The 13,974-nt window shown below is 34.5% G+C and overlaps 1 protein-coding gene across 2 annotated transcripts in view; it reads right to left on the reverse strand.

Moving 5' to 3' along the window:
* The window catches only part of LOC106461831 (sodium/potassium/calcium exchanger 3-like), a 38,185-nt gene that overhangs the window by 8,406 nt on the left and 15,805 nt on the right, over positions 1–13,974 (reverse strand). For both annotated transcript variants that reach the window (XM_022388911.1, XM_013921688.2), the window contains exons 6-13: positions 13,221–13,336; positions 11,136–11,232; positions 10,713–10,809; positions 7,612–7,700; positions 6,659–6,711; positions 6,012–6,181; positions 4,816–4,930; positions 2,129–2,241 (exon numbers count right to left, since the gene is read on the reverse strand). In XM_022388911.1, the coding sequence (XP_022244619.1) occupies positions 2,129–2,241; positions 4,816–4,930; positions 6,012–6,181; positions 6,659–6,711; positions 7,612–7,700; positions 10,713–10,809; positions 11,136–11,232; positions 13,221–13,336 (850 nt within the window). The remainder of the gene's footprint in view (positions 1–2,128; positions 2,242–4,815; positions 4,931–6,011; positions 6,182–6,658; positions 6,712–7,611; positions 7,701–10,712; positions 10,810–11,135; positions 11,233–13,220; positions 13,337–13,974) is intronic.

Raw genomic sequence — 13,974 nt, forward strand, 5'->3', positions numbered from 1 at the left:
GCCTCTAGAGACCATTTATGATGACCACGGATTCATTTGAGAGAAAGGCTTCGTTTAGCTATTTATCATGTCATATCAAGGACATGAATGGTGACCACTTTTAGCCTATGTAACAACCTCTAGAGACCATTTATGATGACCACGGATTCATGTTCCCCGTGGTATTATTGGTATATCCACCAAAAATGATTGATGTAAGACATATAATATTTATTTTATTGACGTTCGAACACACCAAGAAACTTTATAAAAATTCCGTATCAAATATTTGTTTCTTTGTGTAAAGTTAAGCACAAAGCTACACAATGGGCTATCTGTGCTTTTCCCACCACGGGTATCGAAACCCGGTTTCTAGAGTTGTAAGTCCGCAGACATACCGCTGCGCCACCTGGTGGGCCCGTATCAAGTTAATATTACGCGAGTGATACAATAACCAGAATTTTAAATTGATATTTCATTGCACCTCTACAATACATTCTACAACAATTAACTACAATAACGATAAATCATTGTATCTTTTACTACTACGAATATAAGAAAAGACAATAGGTACATCCTAAATATCACTTCGGTGCTAAAATATGATAAACAATAGAATTTTTGATGTCATGCCCGAACCATGTGGGAAAAAGACATTCCGACAATATCTATGCATACTCTGAAACAAATGTCATAAAGCAGTCATATACATACATTTGTAAGCGTTGTGTGCAAACTCCACAATTTCTATTTATTGTGATGCAAATGAACCATTCAAGATGCCATACTCGTTAATCGACTGTACACAAACCCGAACAACTGTGTTGTCAATAGCTAAATCACACGTTTGTAAATTTTATAAGGTAATTACTATAAGTAGTTCGCATTATCAAATAACATCATTGTGGTATGATAATAAAAAAAATTCAATATAAGTTATATATGTATGCATTTTAATTCTAACACTAACGGCGGTGACAAGAGATGGGGTTTCTAATTATTATTCTTTTTTAGGTTCGAAAGGTTTCTTTGTTGTTAATCGCAAAGCTAAACAATGGGCTATCTCTGCTATGCCCAGCATGGGTATTAAAACCCGTTTTTAGTGTTATAAGCTGTCAGACTTACCGCTGATCCACTAAGGGTCTGGTTCGAAAGGATTATATGTTTCTAAATGTTTGAAGTTAAGCACAAAGCTACACAATGGGCTATCTGTGCTCTGCCCACCACAGGTATCGAAACTCGGTTTCCAGCGTTGTAAGTCTGCAGACATACCGCTGTGCCACTGGGGGCATGTTTCTAAATATATGTTACTTTAAAAATATTGAGTACTAATTGGCTAAAATTAGGCTATTTTCGTGTACAACTGCCGTCGTAATGTCTAATATAATACATCTATCTTTATATCTACATTGTTATTCATAAGAACTTTACTTTTTTTTATATACTGTTTACGTACTTTCTTTCTCTGCTTAATCTGATAAAAACTTTACTTTTTTTACTTCTTCGTAAGACCTTTTTCAAATAAACTTGCATTTATTACTTAAAATACAATTTTCTAAAGAAACACATATCGTTCTATTGTTTGTATATGGATTCACCTTGACAAAAATTGGTTAGTTTTTTTTTGTTTTTTATTTCGCGCAAAGTTACACGAGAGCTATCTGTGCTAGCCGTCCCTACTTTGGTAGTGTAAGACTAGAGGGAAGGCAGCTTGTCATCACCACCCACCGCTACTCTTTGGCTACTCTTTTACCAACGAATAGTGGGATTGACCGTCACATTATAACGCCCCCACGGCTAAAAGAGGGGAGCATGTTTGATGGGACGGGGATTCGAACTCGCGACCCTCAGATTGCGAGTCGAGCGCCCTAACCATCTGGCCATGCCGGGCTCTGTTTGGTTAGATCAACAATTAATCATCATTCGACTCACTCATGTTATTATGCAATCAAGAACAGTCAATTCTTCAGCAAAGCTTATAGGAATAATGTTTAATAAGTTCAAAATCCATTATATATATAGTAGTTTCTATGGAACATTAAACGATCAACTATAAAAGCCGCGATTGTGTTTTCATTCCCTTTCCGCAAGTGCAACAAGATTAATCAATGCTGCCCTATTGTTACTCGAGAGGAATTCTTTATCTTACCAAGGATCCGGGTTCTATAATAGAAGTCTGGATGAACCATGGTAAGGCTAGTCCCACCAGAATATCAAAGACGTTACTACCAATACTATTGGAAACGGCCATATCTCCTTGTCCTGAAAACAAAGATGTATCTTGTAAAACTCTAAGACAACACTTCTCAAAACTACTATTAAGCTGCTGTTTATATACTTTTTGTGTCTGCTTATATAATATTCATTTAATTTCTTCCATTTTTAAAATTCTCAGTAAGAATTTTCGACATCCCAGCGCCGAAACTAGCGGGGGCCGGCCCATCATTGAAATGTCGTTGAAACCTCCAAGCCAATACCACCCATTAATCTGATTTTAAACTTATTTAATATTTGGACCTATTATATGTCTCATTTCCCCTCCCCCTCCTCCAGTTAAGAAAACATGAAGCCGGGAATGCATTATCCCAAACCGTATAAAATGTATGAATTGTGGCGGTTGTTACCACTTTTCGATGAAAGTTAAAACTTACAAATAAACATCTATCCCTTCGACATTCTGTCCATTCCAGGTGTTACTCTCTATTTTTTTGTTTATCTTCAGTTCAAATATTAACAACGGTAATGAAATACGTTTAATTTTTAAACAGTATATACATGGAATGAAGCGCTTTCAACAACAAAGTTACAGTCAAGGTCGTGGCTCACAAGAGAACTTTAAATCGTGGTTTACAAGCAAACATGATTATAAGAGATTACTGGCCTATTTACTAAAAACTGAACACTTAAGTATGATTATATAAGAGATTACTGGCCTATTTACTAAAAACTGAACATTTAAGTATGATTATATAAGAGATTACTGGCCTATTTACTAAAAACTGAACATTTAAGTATGATTATATAAGAGATTACTGGCCTATTTACTAAAAACTGAACACTTAAGTACTAAGTTTATAGTAAAAGAACAAAATGTTTTTCCCCTTTTTGGATTTAAATATTGAAAAAATTGATCCATTCTGTTGTTTTTATTTTTGTTTGTCACAAAATCAGTTCTTTTTTTTTGGCTTTTTTCACTTTAGTAGTTTTATACTTTTATATTTTAAGAACAATAAATTTGTACAAAGATACCCACTTTCTTTTGTACTGTTTAGTCAGTGACTTCCATGGATTTCTTAAAAACTTTCAATAACAAGCAAGTTCTTGAAAGAAACAGTTTCCAATTTTTCTCATCAGCAGCGTTTTGAAGAACTAGTTAAACAGACTTGACACCAGTTCAATGTTACAGATTCACGTGCCCGGAACTTCCCGTGTTTCTTACTTCATCTTGTTTGAGGGGGTTCATAATTTCCAATTAAAATGAAAAGCTGATATTACTCCACAAGAGCCATTCGAACTTGTGTTGACACTCCACTTTTGTTTGAAAAGTTCCGTTAGTGACAAAGATTCCTATACTTCAACGCTCATGTGTTGTTTATCATTTCCTTTATCTTCGCTTCACACGAGATTGCATGAGATCGATCTACGTTTCAACATGTATTAAAAAACATGCCAAGTCGAAGAGTTCTGACTTTAGAATTTTATGCCGTACAACAGATTATAGAAACTCTCCTAATTTAACGACTAAAACCAGATTTGAATGTTAATCAGACAGCTTCACAACTGTATATAATATCTGCTGTCCATATATATGTTCTAAATCATGAAATACGTCCATACGTATATTCACTCCAATGTGTAGCATAATGTGTTCTGACTGAGATCTTAAATATATATTTCTACCATAGGTATTGTAATAAATCCTATTATTCCAGAAGCAGATACGTACGACAGAGTAATTTTCTTCAACCATGATACAAATATCAATATTTATCTCTTCTACTTCCGTATCAATACATAGAAAACGTATAGAAAGCTTCAAAGAATAGCTTCACAGAGGTAATACGGATAAAATATCTAGTTTATTCAGGCGTGAAATTCTACCGATAATCCCTAGAATTCCTTAATGATTCTTCTTGGAACTCCAACTTTGTTTTTGTTTTGTTTTTAAGCCAGTACAGAGTTGTTGGTTTTTATTATTTCTTGGCATTTCAATTTGAATAGCGCACGAAGAGGTAGTGTTAACTCGAAAAAAAAACTTATATTCCATACACTGTAAGTCCAGGTCCTGACAAAGGTGAGCGAATACCTGTACTTCTTTCAGAAGAAATGTAATATTGGTTTTAAAATTAAATTAGTGAATGTTAAACAGGTAAATAACTTGTCTGAGAATCTTGTTATTGAATAATGAAAGAATGAACTTGCTTTAAAAGGTAACAATTCTTTATTACATATTCACAGACGCGGCTATTTTTCACCCTGTGCGAATTTACATTAAAAATACGTAATTCATTAATATGAACTCCCGAGTCAAAATAAAGAAGAGTGTATAATATATAACATGTCAACCACACTTTATCTTCTATGTCCAGTGTCAACGAGGCTTCTCTCCCAAAACCAGGGCTCTTGAGACAGACGCGGTAGTTGAGTTGCTATTTATATTAGTAAACCGCTTGGTAGCAGCCGAGAAGAAACGATTCCAAACTAAAACACTCAAGTAGAGTCACAGTACATTCAAATAACGAAATCCGATGAGACAAAATATAATATTTCTGAGACTTATAGCTTGTAATACGATAATTTGCAAAAGTTAATAACACTTCTACCCTAATTACACACCTTGTTTAACGACGATCAAACTCGCGAATGCATCAGGAACGCTGGTTCCGGCGGCCAAGAAAGTGATTCCCATGATAGTGTCTGGAATCCCCATCGTAAATCCTATCAATGTCACCTGCACCGGAAATTAAGAACTGGTAATTTTCAAAGATTTAAAAACACGGGTACAAATATGCTGATAGGAGACTGATAAAAAAAATAATAATTTCTGTGCTCTTAAATCAAAGAGAGTATTCTGTAAATAATAGTTTCAGTACAGCAAAAGTCGTAATCCTCCAGTTAGTGCACAAATAAAGTTTGATAGATCACAGAAAACACACTTATACAATGGCCGGCATAGCCAGGTGGTTAGGGCGATCGATTCGCAATATGAGGGTCGCGGGTTCGAATCCCCGTCACACCCTAGGGTCGTTATAATGTGACGATCAATCCCACTATTCGTTAGTAAAAGAGTAGCCCAAGAGTTGTTAGAGCTGCCTTCCCTCTAGTCTTACACTTCTAAATTAGGGACGGCTAGCGCAGATAGCCCTCGTGTAGCTTTGCGCGAAAATTCAAAACAATCAAAACGATAACAAGAAAACTATGAGAAACGAAAATGTGATTTTCTTTTCACGTACAGACGTAAAAACAAAAATGTAACAATGCATCATCCATGAAATGAGCACAGTTCGAAAATAGCATGGTACCAGGTATTTTCTAATGATTTTAAATAATCAATATGAGCTTCTATAAATAAGTAATATATTCTAGGTAATGTTAAGAGATACGTGAATTTCTTTAGAAACCAAGGAAGTTGGAAGTTTAGATTTTCGAAACGAGAAATACCAACTGTAACAGTGTTTATTGTGATTGATAAGATGTTCATCTAAGTGTGTAGGACGAATAGTTTATTTATAAAGTATTTGTTTGTTCTTTTGTTGAATTTCGCGAGAGCTATCTGCGCCAGCCATCTCTAATTTTGAAATGATAGACTAGAGGGAAGGCATCTAGTCAACACCATCCACCACCAACTCTTGGGCTACGCTTAACCAACGAATAGTGGGGTTGATCGTAAAATTATAACGCCCCCATGGTTGAAATTGTGAGCATGTTCGCGGACGGGATTCGAACTCGTAACCCGCAAATTGCGAGTCCAGAACCCTAATCACTGGGCCATGCTAGGCCTGTAGCAAATTCGTGCACTGAATTAAACTTACCATCCACACCATGATGTACGAGAACACAGCAGTCCATGTTATGGACATAAAGAAGGCTACCAAAAACCAGTTCCTCCATTCGTTCTTCTTGCAGTCAGGTATAGTATAATGCAGAGCTGCCAAAACCGGAATTCTGACAACCCACTTACAAATATTCAAAATTCCGTCCTCTGTGAGAAAATCATCACTCAATGAAACGTATTTTGAAAAAAAAAGTATTAAACAACAAGCACATCATTTTAGTTTTAGCCCAGTTTTTTGTGAAGTTTTACTCTAATTCATCAAGGAGTTAAAATAATGTGATCATTATACACACACACACCTTATCTTTGTTACTGAAGTTCCTAGCACATTATTACAGGGTTAAAATGATGTGATCATTAAACACACACACACACCTTATCTTTGTTACTGAAGTTCCTAGCACATTATTACAAGGTTAAAATGATGTGATCATTAAACACACACACACACACCTTATCTTTGTTACTGAAGTTCCTAGCACATTATTACAGGATTAAAATGATGTGATCATTAAACACACACACATACACCTTATCTTTGTTACTGAAGTTCCTAGCACATTATTACGACTATTTATATATTTATGTAAAAAACGAATAGTCACTTTTCAAATGGATATTTACCTAATTTTGGTAACCTCCTCCATGGTGCATCAGCTGTCCAACTGATGCTCACGCTTTAGAGAAAGACAAGACAGGTACATTAAGAATTGCTAGCAACACTGAGAAGGGTGTGAAAAGGCTCCACACAACGTCAACATAATTTAGATATATTCCGTTGAGCTATAGGTTTTTAATACAAATCACTACGCGTTGTTTTGATTATAGGTTTATAAATGTAACGCATTAACTTTTTACTTAAAAACATGCCATTATTTTTACCTATGAATGTTATTTATATGCACTAGTTTAAAACATCCTTAATGCTGACTTGGTATTTTGTTTATAAATTCACAATCACAGGGCGGTACCTTAACACGTTTTTTTATGTGCTGCTTCAAAACGTTTCGTTTTTATCATTTTTTCATCGTGTTTATCGAGCATAGATTTGAGTGAAACACAATACACTAACTAACAACTGAACGATTTCATTTCGTAACGATGTGTTCTGTTTCGCCATGGTAAATATCGTGCTTAGATTTGAGTGAAACACAACACATCAACTAACAACTGAACGATTTCATTTCGTCCCGGTGTTTTCTGTCTCGTCATGGTTAGAATCGTGCTTAGATTCGAGCGAAACACAACGCTCTAACCAACAACTCAAAGAAATTATTTCGTCCCGATGAGTTTTGTTTCGTCATGGTTAGAATCGTGCTTAGATTCGAGCGAAACACAACCCTCTAACCAACAACTCAAGGAATTCATTTCGTCCCGATGTGTTTTGTTTCGTCATGGTTAGAACCGTGCTTAGATTCGAGCGAAACACAACGCTCTAACCAACAACTCAAGGAATTTATTTCGTCCCGATATGTTTTAGTAATGTAAATCTCACCCTTTATTAACATAAAACATCGTAAGCCATCTCAAGAAATCTAAAGTTAACAGGATCACTTTTTTTTCATCATAAAACATACCTCACGCTTCTTCTGCGACGTAAAAATTCTGTTGGATCAACAGAAGATTGAGATTGCAGTTTAATGAGACGCCCTCTTTGTCTTCTTATCTGTAAATTCAATAATAATGTTTTTAATAGAAACGTTGTAAAGAATTAACACTAATTGATAAATTTTAACTAAGAAGTTGGTTAATTAGTATTAACTTCCCGATCAGAGCAAGCTACCTACTTAGGACAAAATTAGAAATCAATCTGGTAATGAGTATGGCAAACTCAATATCATTTCCTAACGTTCTCGTTCACAAAGATCGGAATGCTTTGTTTCTTCGCTTAGCTACCTCTCTTTTAACAGTATTTTTGGCCGTAAACCCAAGAGGTTCGATTAGTTTAGGACATTTAGGTTAGTCCTAAAACCATATACTAAGTTAACAATACAAAGCCATCTCTAAAATAAAAATATAGTGGTGATGAAGTAATAATAATAATAAAACGATGAATATAAAACATTCTAACCAATAATGTTAATGAAAGTAATCTTAAAAATATATTAGAGCATATCTCACTTACGGAACAAATAGTAGTTGTTAGCTTCAAGTACTGTTGTGATTTTATCATTAGTTGAACAACGTGACATCATTATAACCGTGTATAAGCAAAGCTTTCCACAATCCACCCTAAAAAACATCTTGTGACCAATGAAAACCCATTAAATGGCGGTGGACTTAGCAGCAGATAGGCCAATGTGGCCTTACTCTAAAAAACAAATTAGAGTACCCATATTCTAGCTAATTTTTGTACGATTCAGGTATTCATTTAATGTCTTGTTTATTATTTTTCGCTGTACTATTGGTACTATCAATTGGTAGTTTCGTAAGAATTTATCTCAGATATCAGGCTGCTCTAAAGTTACATTGTCCAAGTGGGGAATCGAACCTCAGATTTGAGCGTTTTAAGTCGGTAAACCTACTGATGTCCCACCGCGAGCAGCGGTGCTCTAATTAACATATAACAATGTTAAATGTAATAGAAATTAATATACATATATATATAGAACATAATATGAGGTGTGTCTAATTCAACTGATCAGATTTTAATAAGCCTCTGTCACTTAATAAAAACACGCGGAATGATCAACAGGAAGTAATAAACAAAGTTAAACCTTCTGTAAAAGTCGAAAAGTAAATATGGAAAATAAAGTAAGGTAAGACAACTCCAGATCATTAACTCATTGGAGAGCTTTTCACATATATTACCGATCGTAACTACGCTAATGTGTGATGTTTGATAGGTTAAGGCGCGTATAATTTGGATGTTTTATATTATATTTAGCACATTTTTTCACACATTGATTTACACCATAACCCTCATAATTAAATAATAAATTACTTCATAATGTATTTGTTCTACCATTGTCAACCATTCATGAATTATTCTGGAAAAATAGCTGAATTTTTCCAAAAGCCTTAGCTATTCTAATAATATAGTCTTAGATAACTCACCATCACCCACCTAGTAATATCTATATTATAATAAGTAATTTACATTAAGCTCCATAGTTCAGAGGGGACAGTGATAGTAAGTATATTAGAGAAGAGGGAAAAACCTAGAAATCAAATGTCAGGATTTTCAAAGTAGGAGGGACTAGGGATTTCGCCTGGCATGGACACGCAAGCTGCTGGTCGCGAGTTCAAATCCCCGTCCCACCAAACATGCTCGCCCTTTCAACCGAGGGGGGCGTTATACTTTGATGGTCAATCTCACTATTCGTTGGTAAATAGTAGCCCAAGAGTTGGCGGTGGGTGGTGATGACTAATTGCCTTCAATCTAATCTTACACTGCTAAATGAGGGACGGCTAGTGCAGATAGTCCTCTGTAGCTTTGCGCAAAATTCAAAACAAACACTTACTAACTTTTTCTGACTGACGCTCGCTTGGTCACCTATATATATACTTTGCAAAACTGAGGCCTGGAACTTTCTAAAAACTAGGAGACGCTATGATATAATAATACTCACATAGGAGAAAAACTTAGAGGTTTCGAGAAAGGTGACGTCAACAAAACTGCAACAATTGAACTACACGGACAACGTACCACTCTTATCGAGTTACGTAAAGAAATTTGTCATAACTGTTACTTTTTAACACCCTTGTTATGAAAACCAAATAATCATTAAATATCAAATCACTGAATAAACTAAATCATAAATCGTACACTAAACAATCTTGTATATCCAACAAAGTGTGTGAAGTGAATAATGTTATGGCATTGCGCCTAATTCCTGTGAAATTTGAACGGATGACAATATTTCAACACAGAGACAGTTGAAAACAGTATCACCAGTGTTATGCATACATATTTAAAAAAGCCTTAAATTAATTCCCTTTCCTGCTCGATCAGAACGCCACTAGATCAACTTTCAAAATGAATAAGAAATTGATAATACTCTCTACTGAACACAACATAACATTATATTCATTCGATAGATAGATTAAATCTTTCATTTTATATTGGTTATAGATGATGTAGTAAAAAACGTAAGAAAGAATTATTGGCAATTTGTGAAAGAGAAGGTGTGGCAGGTGGGTGTGGCAAGTGGGTCTAATATTCTAGTTTATGACTCTGCAAACAAGTAAGATTGAAGGCTTCAAAAATTATACCTTGTGATAGTGAGTTATCTAAGACTATATTATTAGAATAGCTAAGGCCTTTTGAAAAATTCAGCTATTTTTCCATAGTATCAACAGTATCACCAGTGTTATGCATACATATTTAAAAAAGGGTATGCCATAGTTAGAAAGCCAGTTAAATTATAATAGTTGTAAGACATCGTTTGCTTTCTGTGTGTGTTATTATTCTGTATTTTTGTGTGCATTATATAAGTAAATAAGAATTATTTAGTGTACTAGTACCATTAGTATAGAAAAAGTAGGCTTAAATTGCCTCGGGAACCGGCAGCAAAAATAAAAAGAGGTCAAAGGTAAGTACTATATTTCTTGTTTTTCATGTATATTCTTTTTAAAAAGGCATATTATTACTCATGTTTTAAAATATCGTGATATCGAAAAAAATTAAGTAGCTATATTTCTCAGATAGTTAATACTTAGAGTGTTATAAGTTTACCTCGAGAATTATCCGCTGTGCAGCACTCCGGAAACGGGTATACGGGCGAAAATGACGTGTCATTAGCATCATTAAGGCAGCTTCGTATAGTGTGACTCTATCAAAATATACCAATATTTTAAACATATCTTTCAATGAATAAGCAAAACCTTAAAACTAAAACTGTAGTATTTTTTTTTTCATTGAGGAAACTAAAATGTTTCTTAGTAGGTTCAATAATTTACTCGCATATTTGAATTTCAGAAAAATTGTTTTATTTTAAATTTAAATATACCGCTATTAACAGCAATTTCTGAAGACTCCCCTCAGTACCACAGTAAAAACTGACAATTCTACTTGGAAAGACAGTGAAAACTTTAAAGGTTAATATATATATATATATAAGTTTAATTTTTTTCCTTTAATCTTTTTTACTTGCCCTACCTTCTTTGACTATCACGTATAGCCTCGTCTGCAGGTATTACAGGTTGTGACGTCACTGCTGTCTGAGCAAAGTCGTCAATCTCGTCATTGAAGGGAACTTTTGAGTTGAAAATATTTATAGTTAACACATATATATATTAAACAACGGTGTTGATATTTTAGTTACAATTGGAACAAACATGGGCATCGTTTATTATATTTCAAATTTCTTAGACTGGAAATTAATTATTTAGGTTTTTATATGGCCGATTTTGAAACATTCGACACAATAGTCAAGCCAAAATAATTGTGTAAAAAAGTGATAAAGGCACATTTAGACTTTAGGACATATCAAACATTTTCAGATATGGGACCGACGAAAGTAGCACTATTTTAGATAATTCTATACATTCCGCAAAATGTATTGAACTTTTTCTACAAAACAACACGTAAATTTTGTAGTATTGCTTTTATTCCAAAATGGTCAATATCGGGGGGGGGGGCGAATAAAGACCTAGGGGTCGATAGTGGGTCGAAAATGGCCCCTAGCGAGCGAATGAAGTTCGTTCCTTTTCTCGAATCTTCCACAGTGTATAAATTCACACAATCATGAAAAATACATATTTTAAAAATAAATTTTAATTTAATTACTTGTTTTATTTTATGCTTCTTAAAAATATTAAGTTGGGGGTCGATGACAACTTTATAAGTTCGTCAAGGGGTCGACAACTCAAAAAGGTTTGGGAAACCATGACTTAAATGATCAACGAGACACGTGAAGAGTTCTTTACCATATAATGTTACAAGTAACTGTCAAAAATAGGTATATATGGTTTAGAAAATAAATGTATATACTGTTATACTGCTTTAATCATGCACATAAAAAAAATCAATAGAAGTTTATTCCTTAGTTAGTACAGAACTTCTGCATTAATTTTAATAAAATTCTATGTTTATCCTTCCGATTGAACAAAACGTTAAGGGCATTGAAGAGAATCTGGCATCACAGTATAAATCTATAGATAAGTCTACTTATCTAAATTAGTGTTTACATAAGAAGAAATAGTTAGTCTCAATTTACATGGCAAAACTGTTATACTGATGCAGTTACTTTTTATTGAAAATAAAGGCTTCAAAGTGAAATGTATGAACTATGTATAAATACGGCATGAATGTTGGAGTATCATGAATCAAACACGACTGGTGTAATATCCTGAACATGTGCATGAGGCTATGCACTGTATGGTAGCTGTGTTTTTGTACTGAATAACTCTTGAAAAAGATACAATGAATGAGCTTTGGATAAGCCCTGGCTGAATCAGACACTGTTGCCCTGGCTGAATCAGTCACTGTTGCTTTGGCTGAATCAGACAGTGTTTCCAACCATCTTTATCTTTGTACAGGTTCAGTCATTTGAACTTGGCATATTTGGTTGAGGTAGCAGACCCTGACCCCAACAGTAACCTCCTTGATATGCACATGCTGCATAAAAGCTGCTTTTGTGTTGAGGAACCCAAGCTAGCATCATTGGCACCAGATCGATCAATTATCCTGTCATATAGAAGAACTACAAATCGCTGCAACAAAGCAACAGTGTCATCGCTTATTTCTTCTCGTGCATTCAGAGTTCATTGAAAGTTGTGGTCACCTCTGGGAAGCAGATCCACGCTTCCCATACTATTTTCTTGTCCCGTCCCTTGAAAAAAAAAGCTTTATCACAGCCTATAATTGAATGAATTACAGTAAGCAATGGGCTTTTGGTGGGCCAAGAGTGTCAGCGGTATCACGAATTGCTAAAATCCGTTAAGAAACGGTCATTGTAGTTTGTTCTGTCGTAGCTATGAAAGTCAAGATTTATTTCTGTATTTTATATTATTTGACAAGTTTATCTTCATAACAATGCAACTTTATTATGCACTGAGTAATATAAATTATTTGATAGAAGAAACTAAACTTCTCAGGAAAAACAAACTGAGATTCAACAGTGTCGATCTCTTCTATGTTAGTTTACCATCTATGTGGCGACATACATTATGTTTAAGGATCTTTAAAAGCATAAGATATGCTTAAGGAACTGCTAACTTAACTAGTAACCAGTCTATTTACCGTAAGAACTGTAGCATTTCTTGTCGTTGCCATGAGACAGAATGCTTAAAGCAGTTGAGTCTTCTTCAATTAACCCTAGCCTATTGGACACCCACCCATAGATACCTCTGTTGAACCTGTCGTCAAAAGAAAATTAGAAAGAAAAAACTATAATATTTTGCATTATTTTAACATTATAAAAAATATTAACAAAGTAATTTACACGGTGAAAGGTCCAGAACAATTAATACCGAAAAACCCAAAACTAGCATATTATAGAAGAATTACTTACAAATAAAGAAATAATTAATATACGTCAAAGGCACATCATTTTATAAAGTAGGCCAAGGAACAGCTGAACTGTCCTGTTTCAATCAGGCCTTAAACATATAATACGTATATAGATGAGACAATGAGGGACTTTAGAAAAATTACGTTATAATAACGTTATTCGTTAGGCGGCAGCACCAGTGATCTCAGTTTTTCACACTGCTGGAAAGAAATTTTCCTATAATAGCTTCAGCTTGTGACGTGTGCAATTCGAGACTATCTGCAGCATAATTACTTTTAATTAAAGTGCCCGTGCAGGAGAATGTAACTATTTTAACGCAATGGTCAAATGTTAAATATGTTTCAGCAAGGTATTGAAATTAGTCCAACCAATGAAAATTCCTTATTTTATCTGTATAAATAAACGTAAATATGTGTGTGTGTTTGTGTGTATCTGCTCCTTATACGTCTCCACATTTCTTGATCAATCAGCATCAATGATATA

This window comes from Limulus polyphemus, unplaced genomic scaffold (genome assembly GCF_000517525.1).
Source record: "Limulus polyphemus unplaced genomic scaffold, Limulus_polyphemus-2.1.2 Scaffold1040, whole genome shotgun sequence".
In the NCBI taxonomy this organism is placed as follows: domain Eukaryota; kingdom Metazoa; phylum Arthropoda; class Merostomata; order Xiphosura; family Limulidae; genus Limulus; species Limulus polyphemus.